The following is a 17,230-nucleotide window of genomic DNA, read 5'->3' as shown; positions in this document are numbered from 1 at the left end:
TTAAACTGCAACTTGATATCAGCAAAATTTAAATTCTCCACTTATTATAAAATAGCAACGCTAAGAGAAAGTTTAATTTCAAAACAATTACAGATTGTACAGAATGATGTAATAGCAACATCATGTAACCAGGGGTCTCCCCGAATTGCAAACACTTACTATACTTTGCTTATATTTGGATGTGAAGAGTTAATATTATTAAAATTATTATAGTAGCTGTTAATAATAGAAAATTTGGATGAAATATAAACCGTACAACTTCAAAATCGCATTAAAATAATCTGCGTAAAAAGAGACCTTACTGTATATAATAATAATATAAAAAAGTTATTTAACACCTAATTAGTTTAATATTACTAAGATAATATTACTAATTATGACCGTATAAAACATTACATTAAACTTACCTTATTCACGAAAAGTGACACAACTCAAAAGTGACGATTTTCTTGATTGGTTTAGGAACACCTTCCAGTACTAACGCTGAAGTGACACTGTTCTTGCTGTAGCGAATGACGAACTAGCCTTCCTTCGATAAAAGTGACACAACTGCCCTCACGTGGACAAATTTATAGTTAGAGATGTGGCGGTTTTCGTGAACGTTGGGACACTTCATTGATACGTTTCCATGGCATAACCCCAAAATTCCCAATTTTTGACTTGTGTCATTTTTCTTGCCGGCGTGCGATATGTTGCTCGAGAAGATGATGTATTAAGATGTTTTTCGAGAGCTTTGTCACCCGCGTCTACTCTGAACTGCAAGAGAGCTTTGAAATTCCCCTGATTTGCTGCTGAAGTCTCAATGTCTAGGTTGATAGGACCATCGTCCCTGTGACCTCGAAAAGGTATGTTTTGACGCCCGAGCAAAATAATGGTTTTGATAATGGGTTTTAGCCTTTCACGATTTTCTGTAACCTGACGAAGCCGCTCAGAGCATACCTGATTGATAACTTCTTTATTAGGTGATTTGTAGGTTTTCAAAAAGTCTTTCCCCATTTCTACACAGGTTTTATGGTATAAACTTCTTTCATGGGTTTACAAGTCGCCATCTTTTCCTGTTAAGTCTTTAAACCGTGTCAAAGGTTCAATTACAAGTCTCCCCAGCTTCACGCCCTTATTGTGACCTGCCTTTTCTTGGGCGAAAAGTGCACAGTATTTACAGAACAAACCTTTCTTCGACTCTGAAAGTACAAGCCATGGATGATTTTTTAGGTGGGTTTTAGACAAATACCTTTTAACGCCCTTTGAGTTTTCTGAATATGGATACACGTAGTTTGAGGGTGGCTTCCAATGTTCTTCCAAAAGAAGATATTTTGTGTAATCATCAGGCTTGTTATTTACATATAGCCCTATATCTTTGATGATATGATTTGAAGAGAGCTCTTTCACTTTACCTTCAGAGTTAATTGTAGGTCTGGATTCGCTTGAGGAGTTGGTAGGTCCACTGCTTTTTGAGTGTGAATCCAAGGCCAGAGGATCTCCTAAAAAAACACAACCTTGAAAGAATTGATCGACTAGACTTATTAGACTTGAAATAGTTTGTTTAATTTAAAATGTAACTTGTATTAAAAGTTATCATCCACATTATTAAAACAATTTACTTGATTTTCGTACTCAACAAATCAACCCCTAAATAATTATTTTTCTAGGCAAATTGGGTGTCATTTTAAAGCTCTTATCCTCTATATGTGCCTTTTGCAGGATTATATGTTGTTGCTCGCTATTACAAAAAAGGCTTACCGAAAACTTCCACTTCGAAGTTTGGGTTTTGTGACACAGCAAGCGAGCTTTGCTCATGTTGTCCCACTTCATCTCGAATTATTGTAAGTGATTCGGGTTTATCTTCATCGTCTCGTTTTGCACCCTCAGTCTCACCATTACTGCTACCTGAAATTGTTTTAAAGTGAAAATCAAACAAAATTAACATTTAATCAATTAAATTTGATTTTATCTGATTTCTTACATTAAAAAATGTATTTTACTTTAAAAGGGTAGACTAATTAAACACAAAAAACGTTAAATATAAATAAAAAATAAAAGTAAAGTTAAACTAATTTTTAGTTAGTCCTAAATAATAGCCTAAACAGTAAACAAAAACGTAGCAAGCGTAAAAAATAACCACAATCGCCGTATCAACAACTAAGGCAACTGCTCTTCCCCACTACGCCACTGCTGTCACTAGTCGCGCACCTCCTCGGAAGGTCGGTCCGTTAGACGCCAGTGTAATCTCCTGGCCCTATCGGCTAGTGCGCCACGCCATGGCCTAAGTGACTAAATTATACACTGTACTTGACGTGCACTCGTCGCTGCAGCTTATTACCTGTTATATTTAAATTACTAGTGATTAAGTTTTGCTTTCATGGTATAGCATAGCTTTATTAATTATTTTTAAAGAGTGTTCACGTACTCTTGTTCTCTCATGGACGAGCCACTAAAGAAGGTTGTAGGCCTACTGCAACGTGCAGGTAAAATATTAAACCTACTAACCTACTAGCTTTTATTACTATGGCTTATGGCATATGAAATAGAGTAACCTTACCTGACGTTGTCTTCAACTTTTTGAAGAACGTTGTAATTTTGGCAGCTCGTTTCATAACATCAGCTCACAACAACAACAAAGCACAAATAACTACTGAAGTAAAACAGCGAAGCACCGACATCAAAATGGCATCTTATTTGTTGTTGTACATGCGCGCGTTCTAGCGTCAGAATAAGGAACTATGTCGAGCGCAATCTAGGCCCCGCGGCCGAAGTTCCGTTTCTAATTTCTAACGCTAGAGCGTGCGCACGGTTATAAGCTTTACAGCAAGCAAATTAAAATCTTTACGGAACTGTTTCAATGAATATTATTCGACGAGAGAGCACGGGAAATTTGCACGCGGAAACAAACTTTGAATAGGACAATCGCTAAATATATAAAGCTCTTTTCTGTGTGGCCAGTGGCACTCGTTATCCTCAATTTAGAAATAAATACACATTTTTTTTTGTCCTCAGATTTTCGGGGGGCAATCGCCCCCTCTGTCCCCCCCCCCTGGATCCGCGTCTGCTTGCGAAGTACATGAGTCGTTTGAGGCCGGCTTTAGGTTGAGTAGACACGATCACATTTTCAGTTGTACCAACCGAAAGCGTAAAGTTCAGGGCCCGGATTACGTACACTCGATACGCATCGTATCCGCCATGTTTTACCGTAGCGCCTTATGGGAAAACATGGCGGATACGATTCGTATCGAGTGTTCGTAATCCGGGCCCAGTTCGGCTCATTTCGGAACAACACCGAGGACAATTCTCCTACGCGTAGGTAATTTTAATTTGATTTTAGTTCTCTTTTCTACCAATTTTTCTAAAAGGCGCCGCAATCGCTTAAGATTGACAGCTTGTCATTGTCAAACTGTTCAAAATGTTTGTTATGAATTATGAATATTATGAAATTTGTGTTCGAACCTTATAAAATTAATAAAAGTTTTAATTTTAAGAATTATTTAGTTGTGAACTATATAATAAGTTTGAGGTTTTCGGTATTGGGTCTAAACTCAAATGCTGATAACGCACAAAAATTAATCTTAAATGTAGTGTCAAGTAATTTGGCAAAATCAAGAACAGGATTTCTCAAATTTGACCAAAGGCGAAAATCAAAGAATTGATGAAGAATTAGATATTTGGGTACTTTTTAACCAGAAAGTGATAAAAATAAAAAGTCAAAGTACTGGAGTTCCAGGCTCTATCAGACAGAAAGAAAATACAAATGAATTTTTGGAAAAGCCACAAAACAGCTTCAGGTGAATAGTCTCATTTACATAAAATCCTTTATAAAAGGTATATTTATTAAAATCCCTATACAGGGCTACATCAAAGACAGAACTAGTTTTCAATCGGTTGACCGATCATCATCAGTGCAATCTTAGAATCTACATGCAAGCCACCAAAGTAAAAATAACAGGGTAAAAACCCTTTACAATTGATCCGTCATCGGAACATATGACTAAGATGTGAATTATAACATGGATGATTAAGATATCCAATGTTTTTCGCCCGAGGTACCAATGAGCTCTATCTGACAAGTTCACATCATGACTGTATGGAAGCAAGTGACTTGCTTCCATACAGTCATGATGTGAACTTGTCAGATAGAGCTCATTGGTACCTCGGGCGAAAAACATTGGATATCTTAATCATCCATGTTATAATTCACATCTTAGTCATATGTTCCGATGACGGATCAATTGTAAAGGGTTTTTACCCTGTTATTTTTACTTTGGTGGCTTGCATGTAGATTCTAAGATTGCACTGATGATGATCGGTCAACCGATTGAAAACTAGTTCTGTCTTTGATGTAGCCCTGTATAGGGATTTTAATAAATATACCTTTTATAAAGGATTTTATGTTTTTGTAATGGTATACAGCCAACTACAGGAAATTTTTCCTCGTGGAGTCTCATTTACATTTTTTAACTACTCTTTAGTACTAAGTAAACATTACTGTCTAGGAGCTGGCTTAAGTTCAAACTTTATATTTTTAAGTTGTGGTCTCTTTAGACCATGATCCGTCCCTTATGATCTAACTTTATAATATACAGTGGAACCCCGATAAGTCGGCCCCCGATAACCCGGAACTCCGGCTAACCCGGACCGATTTTTATCAGATAAACATTTCAACAATAAAAATGTATTGCTGTTACAAAATCTCGTGAACCTAATTCATTCATTTGGTGACGTCAATATACGAACGAAACGATTGATGAATCCGACATTACTGAAAATATCAGGGTGCAGATGGGACCCTGTCGCGCAATTCGCAGCAAATAAAATAGTCGTATGTTTTTGGCTTCATTTTATTTCGGTTATACATACGCTTTTTCAAGGTTCACGAGGTTTTGTACCAACTCTATGTAATATAATATTTGAGAGATAATGGAACCGGATTGAACTACATATAACATAGTAAAAATGACTCATGGTACACCACATTCATTGTCGAAAACAACATGCACCTGTATTATCCTTTATTTTTTTGAAACTGTCTGTGTTAGCATTGTTTAGAAAAGACTATAATTCTTTTTTTAACAATGTTCTTAGTCATCACTTTTATTAAATAACATAACATCAGAGAAGGTATTATGTGTAGTAAAGTCGTATTATTGTTCGCTTCCGTTTTGTAATCGTTCGTAAATTTATTCAGATTTTGTGTTTGCGTGTCTTTTGTCTATAAGGGCAACAAAACGTAAAAATGTTGTAGTGACAATGGAAAAGAAACTAGAAGCATTAAGTAGAATTGATAAAGGTGAATCTTGCAGCATTATATTATGGTGTCGGTACATCTACAGTATCGGATTGGAAGAAAAATAGAACTAAAATCGAAGAATTTTTTTTTCAAAATGATAACAAAAGACAGTTTAATCGGTGCAAAGCTAATAAAGCTAAGAATGAGACTTTTGACGACGCTTTGTATGTGTGATTTTGTGTGGAATGCGAACGTGGTTTACCAGTGTCTGTGTGACAATTATAACGGAGTTTATCTGTAAGCATACCATATTTTATTAATTTTTACCATTTTCTCCGGCTAACCCGGATTTTCGATAACCCGGATCGGCCGCGGTCCCAATTAATCCAAGTTAACGGGGTTCCACTGTATTACTTACCAGCCATATCTTTACATATCGAGGGGTTCGAGCGAAAACCTGATAACTAACAAAACCATTGTTTAGAGATAATCGCGATTATAGATTTTAGGAAGTTTGAAGATTTAAAATCGTCATAGGAAGTTTTATCAAATATTTGTTATAGCCAAATGGTAGAGAATTTAATATTTAGTTAGAATAATTTATTTTAAGTTTAACTTATACAAATATCTTTACAAAAAAAAATAAATCGTTATATTTATCGGGTTTTACTTCGTTGAATGAGTATAACATTTGACTTTATTGGTTTTTATTTTGAATTTTTTTAATTATAAAATAAAAGTTAATTGTATATTATTTATTTATTTATTTATTTATTTTCAACGGGCTACTGCCCAATAAGATTACAAGTTTATAAGTCCAATATACAAAATACATGTGTCAATAATAATTAAAATACAATAAAATAGTAATAATAAAACAATAATACAAATCATCTGTTGTATATGGATGATTTGAAATTGATGGCTTCTACTCGAGACAATCTAGAAGAGATGCTAGAAACAGGAAAAACATTCTCTAATGATATTAATATGCACTTTGGACTAGACAAGTGCAGTATTTTAAATATAGTCAGAGGAAAAGTACAGCCCGGTGGATTCGATATGCAAAATGGCCAGAACATCGAGGCCATGGGTGAAAACGATATATACAAATATTTTGGAGTAAAGCAGGCGCGGAAAATTGACCATAAGCAAATGAAAACTGAAATAACTACTGAGTTTATACGAAGGATAAAACAGCTGCTTCGTTCACAGCTTAACAGTAAAAATTTGTTTAAGGCACTAAACACCTACGCTTGTTCCGTGCTTAGCTATTCATTTGGTATTGTTAAGTGGACAAAAACAGATGTAGAAAATCTTCAGCGAAAAGTAAGAACGCACCTCACAAAGGCACAAAAACACCATCAAAAAAGTGCAGTAGAAAGAACGACATTACCACGGAATTTAGGAGGAAGAGGACTTATGGATATAAGTGAGCAATTAGACAAACAAATTGCTAATTTAAGATCTTATTTTCAGATGCAGGCTGAAACATCTACTCTACATCGCGCTATCTGCGCAGTAGATGACACAACACCGATAAAACTGAGGAAAGCAGAACTGCGCATAAACCACCTTACTAAGGACGAAAAAGTGCGCGCCTGGATGGGTAAACCTCTGCACGGGCGACATCCCAATGAGGTCAGCCAAGATTATGTCGACAATATAGCGTCGAACTACTGGTTGACTTCAGGAAAGATGTTCCCTGAAACGGAGGGTTCATTACTGGCCATTCAGGATCAGGTTATACCAACCAGAAATTACCTGAAATATATCATCAAAGACCCTCATGTTCAAAACGACAGATGCTGATATGGATGTCAAGCCTAAGAAACCATCCAACATCTTACAGGGGGCTGCCAGGCATTTGCTGAAACTGAGTACAAGGAACAGCATGACGCAGTGGGAAAAATCCTTCATCAGGAGATAGCTATCAAGCTGGGACTTCTCCAAACCGACCATGTCCCATATTATCAATACGTCCCTGAGAGTATGCTTGAGGATGGCCACTACAAGCTATACTGGGACCACACTGTGTTCACAGACCAAACAGTGGCGCATAATAGACCAGATCTCGTATTAGTAAATAAATTAACAAGACAAACAACCCTCATTGATGTGGCAATTCCTAACAACAATAATCTACGTACTAAATTTACTGAAAAGATCGCCAAGTACAGAGATCTGGAAATTCAAATACGGAGACAATGGAGAATGCAAAGTACCCAGACGATACCGATTATTATGTCTACTACTGGAGTCATTCCGAAGACCCTCCTCGAAAGCATAAAAAAGCTGGGTCTTAATGAACATCTTTATAAGACCATGCAGAAAGCAGTACTACTCGCAACGGCCAGATGTGTACGAAAATTTTTGGGAGATACACCTGCATACCAAGTCACCTAGGGCTCGATAACACGGAAAGAGTCCCACCAGAGCTCAATCCTTTTGATACTGTAGGTATCTGGGATGAGTCAATTTTCCCCTTAGAGGGAGTGTGAGCCAATAAAATATAAATATCACAAACTTAATCACACAAATCAGATTTATATATCACATTAATGACTATCTATCCAACAACTACTCAAACAAACATACGTCTGAGGCCAGAGATGAATTCAGACTTCGGTGCAAAGAAATCTAAATCAGGGTGAATATTTGCCCATCTTAGTGCTCGAGATAAAAAGTTGTTATATGCATAGTTGGTTCTATGGATAGGAACATAGAATGTTTGATTTGATCGAGTTCTACAGAGAGCTACGTAGAGACCGACCTGCTCAAGTAGCTGAGGACACAAAACTATTGAATTAATTATGCCATAGAGCATCCTTGCATTCTTAATTACTCGTCGGTCACGCAATGAGAGAATACCCAATTGGGTTTCAATTTGATAATAATATAACTGATTTAACTCAAAAGGTATACCCAGTTTATATGCTATGTACACTTCGCGTCAAAAAAAACTGGTACAAGTCTTATAACCGAAAATCGTGTTTTTCTAGTTGTGTAAATTGGTCTTGTCACATATGTCATTCTTATTTCTAGGCAACGTTGCCAGTTCAACTAAAATATTATATCAAACCAGGTAAAAGCAGGGCTGTGCGGCAGACCGCAAGTTTTTAGTAGGTTTACTAAAAGATAAAACAACATTGAGCATTCTCAATTAGTCAGTCACATTTATTTAAACATGCATCCTAAAAAATTCTCTTATTAATTGTGTAATGTTCCATCATCTCAATTAAGTACCCATAAATTAATTCGTGTTCTATTATAATTTATGACAGATATGACATGAATGGCCGATAATAACTCTAGACATGACATTAAATTATTATGTTTAGTTTAAAATCGAGAAATGTGAAGGGTTTCTCGTAAAGTTGTGGGATACTAATAAATAAAACAAACTGGAAAAATTAAAATTTGAAATTAATACAAAATGAATAACTTTTACAGTGAATAATTGTGGAACTTAAATATTATGTATTACAATAAAATTCGAAACTGCTGAAATATTAAGCACATAGGTGGAAAATGTCGCCTGTCAAAATGTTCAATGTGTTTTATTAAATGTATTCATTTTTTTTTTCGTCATTCATCATGAGAAATATAAGAATTTTTCACAGAAATACGCCAAAGTTAGGCCACACACATTACCATAATGTGTATTGGTTGCGTTCCGTCACAGTGAAGTTATTATAAATATTGACAATTTGAACTGTCAAAATTTTTATTTTATCATTTCTTGTTTAAAAAATAATAAAATTGATAAGATAGCCTCAGTTGAGGAGAAAGTAATAATAATTTTTTTTTTATTTATTTATTGCTTATTTACAATCTACTTCAATACAGTAATAAGTAAATATAATGTATGTTCTTGGCTTGTGGCAGGTGTCGTCCATTGACGACTCTCTGGAATTTACCTAGCAGCTAGGTCTTCTGGCCAAAGTCTTTTCAGACGTCTGTCAACCAGTGGGGGGGTTGAATAATTCATCTATGAGATGGTTTGGATGGTCTGCGCTGCGATTCATGTACCTTCTGGAGTGGTCAGCAATCACATCATTGATGAAGGGGATGTTGAGGTCTGCATGAAGGGTTTGGTTTGACACATACCATGGGGCTTTAGCTAACATACGAATAGTTTTTGACTGGAATGTCTGTAGTATTTTGGTGTTGGATGGTTTGCTACAGCCCCACAGCTCGATTCCGTATGTCCACACTGGTTTGAGTATTGTTTTATAGATGGTCAGTTTGTTTTCTAATGAAAGTTGCGATCTTCTGTTGATTAGCCAGCTCATATTTTTAACTTTTAGGTCGAGGTGTCGTCGTTTGGCTGCAATATGTGATTTCCAAGTAAGTTTTTCGTCTAGATGAAGGCCCAGGTACTTTACTTCTGTTTTTATTGGTATAGGTGAATTATTTAGGTGTAGTTGTGGACATCTAATTCTTCGATTTGTGAAATTTACTTGACAAGACTTGTTTGTGTTGACGTTTATTTTCCAGCATTTAAGCCAGTCTTCTAGTTCATTGAGATGATTTTGCAATTTGTTAAATGCTAATATTTCGTTGATGTCTGATGCTAGTATACGTGTCATCCGCAAATGTTGCCATTAGTGTATTTTCGCTAATAGGAATATCAGCAGTGAAGATTTGGTAAAGGAATGGGCCAAGTACACTGCCTTGAGGTACTCCGGATTTTATTTGGTGGTAGTTGGATAGAGTACCTTCGTATTTAACTTGGAAGTATCTGTCGGACAAGTATGATTTAAGGAGGAGGTAGATTTGGTCAGTTAGCTGAGTTTTTATTTTAAAGAGAAGACCCTCGTGCCACACTCTATCAAATGCTTGCTGTATATCGAGAAATGCTGATAGACATATTTGTTTCCCTTCTAGGCTCTCTTTTATTTTGTTGACTAATCTATGGCACTGTTGTATGGTTGAGTGATTTGAGCGAAAACCAAACTGATGATCTGGGATAAGGTTTTCTATAGGTATTATTGTTTCTATTCTGTTAAGGATTAACCTTTCGAATACTTTTGATAAAGTCGGAAGGAGACTTATTGGTCTGTACGAACTGGCTTCAGTTAGAGGTTTACCAGGTTTAGGTATCATTATAATTTGTGCATACTTCCATTGCACTGGAAAATAACATAGTCTCAGGAGGCTATTAAAAATAATGGTTATTAAGACGACACCTTTTCTTGGGAGTTTTTTTAAGATTTCGCCAGTTATGAGGTCAAATCCTGGAGCTTTATGAGGGTTAAGCAGGTTGATTTCGTTACGGACTTCATTTGGTGAGAAGTATTTTAGTGGTAATGATAGCTGACAGGGTGCATTGAGGAAGTCTCTAATTTTCTCGTCGTTAATATCGTTGGCCTCTGGGGTGGAGAAGACGGTTGATAGATGTTCTGCAAATCTGTTGGATTTTTCTATATCTGATCGAGCCCAGGCTCCATCATTTTTTCTAATTGGTGATTTCATTACTACCGGCTTTTTGAATTTCTTTGTGGCTTTCCAAAGAGAGTTGTCGTCAAGAGAAAGGTTTGTGACATATCTTTCAAAGGATTCGTTTTTGGCTGTTTGGATAGCGGAATGAAGTCTGTGTGTGAGTCTGTTAAGATTTGTTTTATCTATCGCGTTTCTTGTTCTTTGCCATTTGTGACGGGCTCTTCTTCTCTCTTCTACTAGTGTTCTAATATGGAGGGGTATACTATACCTTTCATCGATGGTTTTTTCCTTTACAGGAGTAGCTTTCCAAGCGGCCTGTTGTATTTGTTCCGTTAAATATTTTACAGCTTCTTCAATATCGTTTTTGTGCTTGAGTCGAATGTCAAGAGATATTTTATCATTTATTTCTTCTTTGAATTGAACCCAATTCGTGTTACTGGAACATAGCCTTGGTGCAGGAGTTTTCCAAATTATATTGGTACTTAAGGTAATCAAGATGGGACTGTGGTCCGAATGGAGATCAAAACTGGGGGTGATGTCGCTGTCTATTTCAGGTATTCCCTTAGTTATAGCAAAGTCTAACAGATCAGGAATTTTGTTGTTATCAGTGGGCCAGTATGTGGGGGTACCAGTTGTTAGGTATTTCAGGATATTATCTTGTATGATCTTTAATAGATTTCTGCCTTTTGGAGATATCAGTCTTGCTCCCCAGGTTGTATGTTTTGCATTCCAGTCCCCTGCCACTAGGAAATGTGAGCCAAGTTGTTCAAAAAACTCTCTGTATTCCTCCAGATTGATGGTGTGGCGTGGTGGGCTGTAGATAGAAGCTATTGTTAGTGGAAAGGTGAGCGCATGTACTTTTATGATAGTACTCTGAATTTTGTTGGTGATATATGGAGCAAGTTCGTAGTGTTTTATAGCTGTACGAATTATTACAACTGAACCAGCATGGGCTGTTCCATCTGGATGGTTTGCGTAATAGACAGAGTAGTGTGGAATTTTTATAAAAGACCTCTCAGTTGTGTGACTCTCGGATATAAGTAGGATGTCTATTTTGTTTAATTTTAGAAATAGTATAATTTCTTGCACATGGTTTGTTAGACCATTTGCGTTCCACTCTGCTATTCTAAGTGAGTTAGCCATTACGACGTTCTATTTATCACTGTTGTAAGCATGCTTAGTATCATGCTGTTTTGGTTTATCAATTGTGCAAACATATTTTTAAATTCGTTGAGGAACTCTGTAAGTTTATTTGAAAGGTCTGAATTATTGTTGTTGTCTTGTGAAGAAGTATTAGTTGCTGCAACTTGAGCATATGTTACATGTGATTGGTGTATGTGGTGAGCATTAGTGTTATTATTATTTAGGCTTGCAACTCTAGGTATAGGAATGCTGCTTGTTATATTTTTGTTTTTCGAATTGACTAGGTCTTTATATATAGCACATCCTTTATAGTTTGCTGGATGATTGCCATTACATAAGGCACATGTTGCTGGTGTGTCGCGTGCTTTTTTGCAGGTTTTTGTGTCATGTGATCCTCCGCATTTAACACAGGCGAATGGCCTTAGGCAGTAACTTTTTGAATGCCCGTATTTTTGACACCTTGTGCATTGAACTATTGTATTTTTTATTCTAGGTGGTTCTACTGTTATTATGCAGTTTCGTAGGACTTGTAGGTTAAATATGTTTTTGTTGTTTTCGTTTGGCTCTATATCGACAAAGAATAAGGGCAATGGTTCTTTGGTAACTCTATGTCTAACATTAATTATGTTGCGAACTTTAAAACCCTTATTATTTAATTCATGCGAGATATCTGCTGTGGGTATTGAATGGTGTAATCCTCTTATGACAACTCTATAGGCCCTCTCTTGTTTCGGTTGGTAAGTGTGATGTACAATGTTTTCTTTTCTAAGGTGCTGTATGAGTGTCCTGTAGGTGTCTGAGTTTGTAGGGTTAATTTTTACTGTATTATTTGAAATGGTTTTGGTGTAATAGGTTTCTGCCTCAGTTGCAGTTGAAAGGTTTGCTATCATAGCACTATAGTCAGTAACTCCATAAATATAGATTGGTGGCGGTGAGGGATCTTTTTTGGTGATATTTGTGTTTTGTGTATTTGATAAATTGTCTGTTTGTTCATCTAGATTTTCTTTTGAGAGGGAATCAAATCTGTTTTGTGTTTGGATTTGGTTGGACTTTTCTGAAGTTGTTTGTCTTTTCATCCTTTTTCTCTTATTGGCAACTTCTTGCCAAGGATGTTTATTTTGGTTTTCTGTTTCGTTAAGTTCTATGTCGCTATCGCTATCTGTGTAGTTATTGGTGTTTTGTGTTGATGAGAGTGAGCATTGAGGGTTTGTGGATAATGTTGTGTATTGTGACTGAATAGGGTTTTGAGTGTTTTGAATATTTTGTGCAGTTGATTGACTAGGAAATTGTACTTGGTTTGGTATAGCTATTTGGGTTGGAATAGGTATTTGGTTTTAGCATGACATTTGATTTGTTATCTGGTTAGATGGTGTTTGATTAAAATACAAAAATGGTACTTGCGGTTTTACTGCTGCTTGGTTTGACTGGTTCTGGTTATTTATTGTTGGGACATCCTGTATAGTATTCATTTGTTGATAAATTGGTTGGCCATTATTATCAAATCCTAATAAGTTCCCCGAAGGGAACATATTTCTTTTGTTTGTTTCACTAATCACTTGGTTTTTGTTACTTTTCATTTTAACAATTTTTTGATGCTGATAAGATAATTACTAGTTAATTAGGTAGTTTTACGATAAGGAAGTTCTCTAGCGCTTTTAATGACGGTACATGTTCACGCTTCGAGAATCAGATTGCTACTAGTAATAATAATAAAGATGTTTTATTTAGTCAATAGTGTGCGAACAATAAGGTAAATAATAACGTGGGCCTAACTTTTACACACATGCCTACTGTGGCAGATGTAGGTATTTTTCAAAATGTTGGAATGTGTTTAAATACTAGAACAATTTTAGCTTTTGTTTTTAATACAGATTTTAATCCCATACAAATAGCTTCTCATATTTTTATTGTAAAATGATTAGGGAAGCAGGAATTTAACAGTTTAGAATTTTACATTGAGTTACCTATGGCCCGTTTTACGATTCACCGCCATGATTTTTGATTGTTATTTTTTGTATTTAGATTTAGTGCAATTCCATTATCTGTGCTGGCAACAACGCCGTGATTCATGAGCCATTGTGTCCAGTCTGAACACAGGTTTACATTGGGAAAAAAAAGTGTACCAGTTTTTTTGACGCGAAGTGTACCTTAAGAACTTGTGTTGGACTGTCTCGATTTTTGTTATGTAAATATTGTAAGATGGAGACCAAACACAAGAACAATGCTCTAGATGAGGTCTAACTAAAGAACAATATAGTAATTTAATTGCTTCAATATTCTGAAAGTCTCTAATGCATCTTTTTATAAAACCAAGCATTTGTAAAGATTTGGAAATTTTTGACGTATAATGTGATTCAAATAAAAGTTTACAGTCTAAATTAATTCCCAAATCACGAATTTCAGTAACCCAGTCAACAGGAATATTCTGTATATTATAATTATATTCTATTGGGTCTCTCGATCGTCCAAAAGAAATAGCATGACACTTAGATTCATTCAGGGCCATGGCATTCCGCATACACCACTCACTCAACCGATCAAGATCATGTTGAAGATTAATACAATCTTCTGTATTGTTGATAATTGTATAGAACTTTAGATCATCTGCAAAAAGCAGAGGTGAACTGTGTAGGAAGCAGTGGTGTATAATCATTGATGAATATGTTAAATAACAGGGGCCCCAAATGTGAACCCTGAGGTACTCCTGAATTAACCTTAATCTTACTGGAAACAAAATCCCTGATACACACCATCTGAACTCGGTCAATCAAGTATGTTCTCAGCCACTCAAGAAGTAGGCCATTAACACCCATTTGTTTAAGTTTAAATATTAAAATATTATGGTTGACCCGATCAAAGGCCTTGGAGAAATTGGTGTATAGTGCATGTACCCTACAACCCCTCTCCAATGCCTTCCTCAGGAAGTCCACAAATACTAGTGTGTTACATTCGGTTGATCTGCTATTCCGAAATCCAAATTGTTGGTCTACTAGTTGTTTTTCAAGTGAAGCTTTAAGATAGTCACATACAAAACATTCAAGTATCTTTGGTATTACACTAATTATACTAATGGGCCTGTAATTATTCACCAATGAATTATCTCCCGGTTTATAAATGGGTGTTAAAAAACTATTTTTCCAACATTCTGGAAATTCACCCTTATTTAAGGATAGATTAAAGATGTGAAAAAGAGGTCTGGATAATATAAAACAACAGTTCTTGAGAAAGCTAGGAGGCAATCCATCAGGACCAGGACCCTTATTCGCATCCAGTTCTGATAATTTTAGATAAATATCAGATATAGTTATGTTGAAACCAGTCAGATTAGTAAGACCAAATGTAGGTGAGTCACTGGGTATGACACATATTTGAGTGGAATATACTGTAGAAAAATATTCTGCAAAAAGATTTACAATATCTGGTCCGTGATCGGATTCAACACCACCATACCTCAACATAGCGGGCATAGAGGGCTTTCCTCTCTGTGAATTCACAAACGACCAAAATCCCTTCAAATTATTTCTTATTGATAATTCTGTTAAGTAAATATGATTTCTGTAGCTTTCAGCTTTTAACAATTTACAATTAGCCCTCAGCTGTGAAAAAGTCTGATAATCCAGAACTGATTTAGATAAAAGATATTTTTTGTGAGCTTTCTTTTTCTCAACTATCAGGTTCTTTAACTCTAAAGAGAACCAAGGAGGGAATCTACGTTTTGAATACCTTTTTAGGGGGATGAATAATTCTATAGCTAAATAAACTATATGATAGAAAATATTTACAATTTGATTCAGTGTTTTTCCTAAAAATAAATTATCCCAACAGAACTGTGACAAAAAATCAGTTATTTTCACATAGTCAGCCGACTTGAAGTACCTATAAAAACCGTCACTAACCAAACCACCATCATTGGGGCGCCTTTTAGTCATCTTTATCTCAAATTCCAGGGGTGGGTGATGCATACCCTCCCTCAAAAGAGCTTCATCAGCTCTGGACACAGTTACATCAGCATCATCAACCAACACCAAGTTCAGAATATTACCAGTTGCATTCACAATAGTATTGGACTGAAACAAATTGTGGTATGCACACATACCAGACACAACCTGCAGGGCTTCAACTTCAGAAGCTGTGGCATCTGGCAGAGGAATTGTTGAAGAGCACATATCATTTGAAAACCATAATAGTGTGCAGATGGATAATCTTCGGCTATTTTTCCAGGGTTTCACAAAATATGGAATATTTGTCAAATGTAGACTTCGGTGGAAAATATGCTGTTCCTATAATAAACTGATTTGCACCTTCGGTCACCAAGACAAAAAGCTGTTCGATTGTCCCGTTAAAAACAAATTATTCCAACAAAAAGTACATACAAGTATTCCAACAAAAATGAATTAATCTGCATTCTTTTTAGAAAACTAAAAGGTAAAATGTTTCTTCTTCCGATTCTTCTCACATCATTACGTCTGGAATTCGATCTACGATATAATTACCGGTTTTTAAATTTGTTATTCAAACATGCACCTCTTCTGGAAAATATTCACTTGACACATCTTTATCAAATCGGTTTTCTTTGCTTCACTTATTGGAAGGGTACTTTTATACAACTTTGGTAAATTGCCCAGAGTTGGTAAGTCTATGGTTGCTTTTTGGGATGAATTATTATTTGGGATGAATGAATTAATACATAACAAAGAAATTGCTCATAAAATGTTTAAAGCTACCAGATCACCAGAACGCTATGTAGAATTTAGTCGACTTAGAGCCCAATGTAAACTTTTAACAAGGGATTGCTATACTAATTATATTAATGAAACTGAAAACTCCATTAAACTTAACGTTAAGTCATTTTGGAAATTCGTTAATAGCAAAAGAGAAAACAACATAATACCTGACACAATGAAACTAAACGATTCTATTGCCTCTCATGGAAATGATATATCCAATTTATTTGCCAATCATTTTTCATCTGTGTATACTAACCAAAGACTAAATTATTACCATAACCAAATCCACTTCAACGTTAGTGTATCTTCCTACCACATTAAAATATCAAAAATATATGAGAGATTGTCACAACTGAATATTAATAAGGGACCTGGACCCGATGGGATTCCTCCTATTATTCTAAAAGAATGCAGCTTTATACTATCTAGACCACTTTATCATATTTTCAATGCCTCTCTCGATTCTGGTGAATTCCCCGACTTTTAGAAACAATCTTATGTAACTCCTATTTATAAATCAGGTGTTAAATCTGATATTAAGAACTATCGTCCCATATCTATTCTAAGCACTATCCCTAAAGTATTTGAAAGCATTATAACTAGATTTCTTACTTACGACTGCTCTAGTGTTATTACTAACTCACAGTTTGGGTTTTCTTCCGGTAAATCTGCTGAGCTAAGTCTACTCAGTTATACT

The 17,230-nt window shown here is 35.7% G+C and overlaps 2 protein-coding genes across 3 annotated transcripts in view; both read right to left on the bottom strand.

Moving 5' to 3' along the window:
- Positions 1-17,230, bottom strand: part of LOC126878479 (SCAN domain-containing protein 3-like) — a 53,386-nt gene that overhangs the window by 11,182 nt on the left and 24,974 nt on the right. The gene's annotated exons all lie outside the window — the stretch shown is intronic.
- LOC126878481 (uncharacterized) lies at positions 1,036-4,080 on the bottom strand. The gene is made up of 2 exons (XM_050641231.1): positions 1,741-4,080; positions 1,036-1,481 (listed from the first exon to the last, which is right to left on the bottom strand). Exons 1-2 carry the CDS (start codon positions 1,925-1,927, stop codon positions 1,036-1,038), a joined length of 633 nt encoding a protein of 210 aa, XP_050497188.1. The 5' UTR covers positions 1,928-4,080.

The sequence above is a fragment of the Diabrotica virgifera genome, chromosome 10, assembly GCF_917563875.1.
Source record: "Diabrotica virgifera virgifera chromosome 10, PGI_DIABVI_V3a".
Classification (NCBI taxonomy): domain Eukaryota; kingdom Metazoa; phylum Arthropoda; class Insecta; order Coleoptera; family Chrysomelidae; genus Diabrotica; species Diabrotica virgifera.
The sequence above is the reverse complement of the archived record's forward strand: the minus strand, read 5'-3'. Positions and strand labels throughout refer to the sequence as shown.

Excerpts from the sequence above, each read along its gene's own strand:
- LOC126878481 (XM_050641231.1), bottom strand. The coding sequence starts at position 1,927 with ATGTTAATTTTGTTTGATTTTCACTTTAAAACAATTTCAGGTAGCAGT. Across the intron at positions 1,482-1,740 it reads CTTCGAAGTGGAAGTTTTCG|GAGATCCTCTGGCCTTGGAT; the intron begins GTAAGCCTTTTT and ends GTGTTTTTTTAG.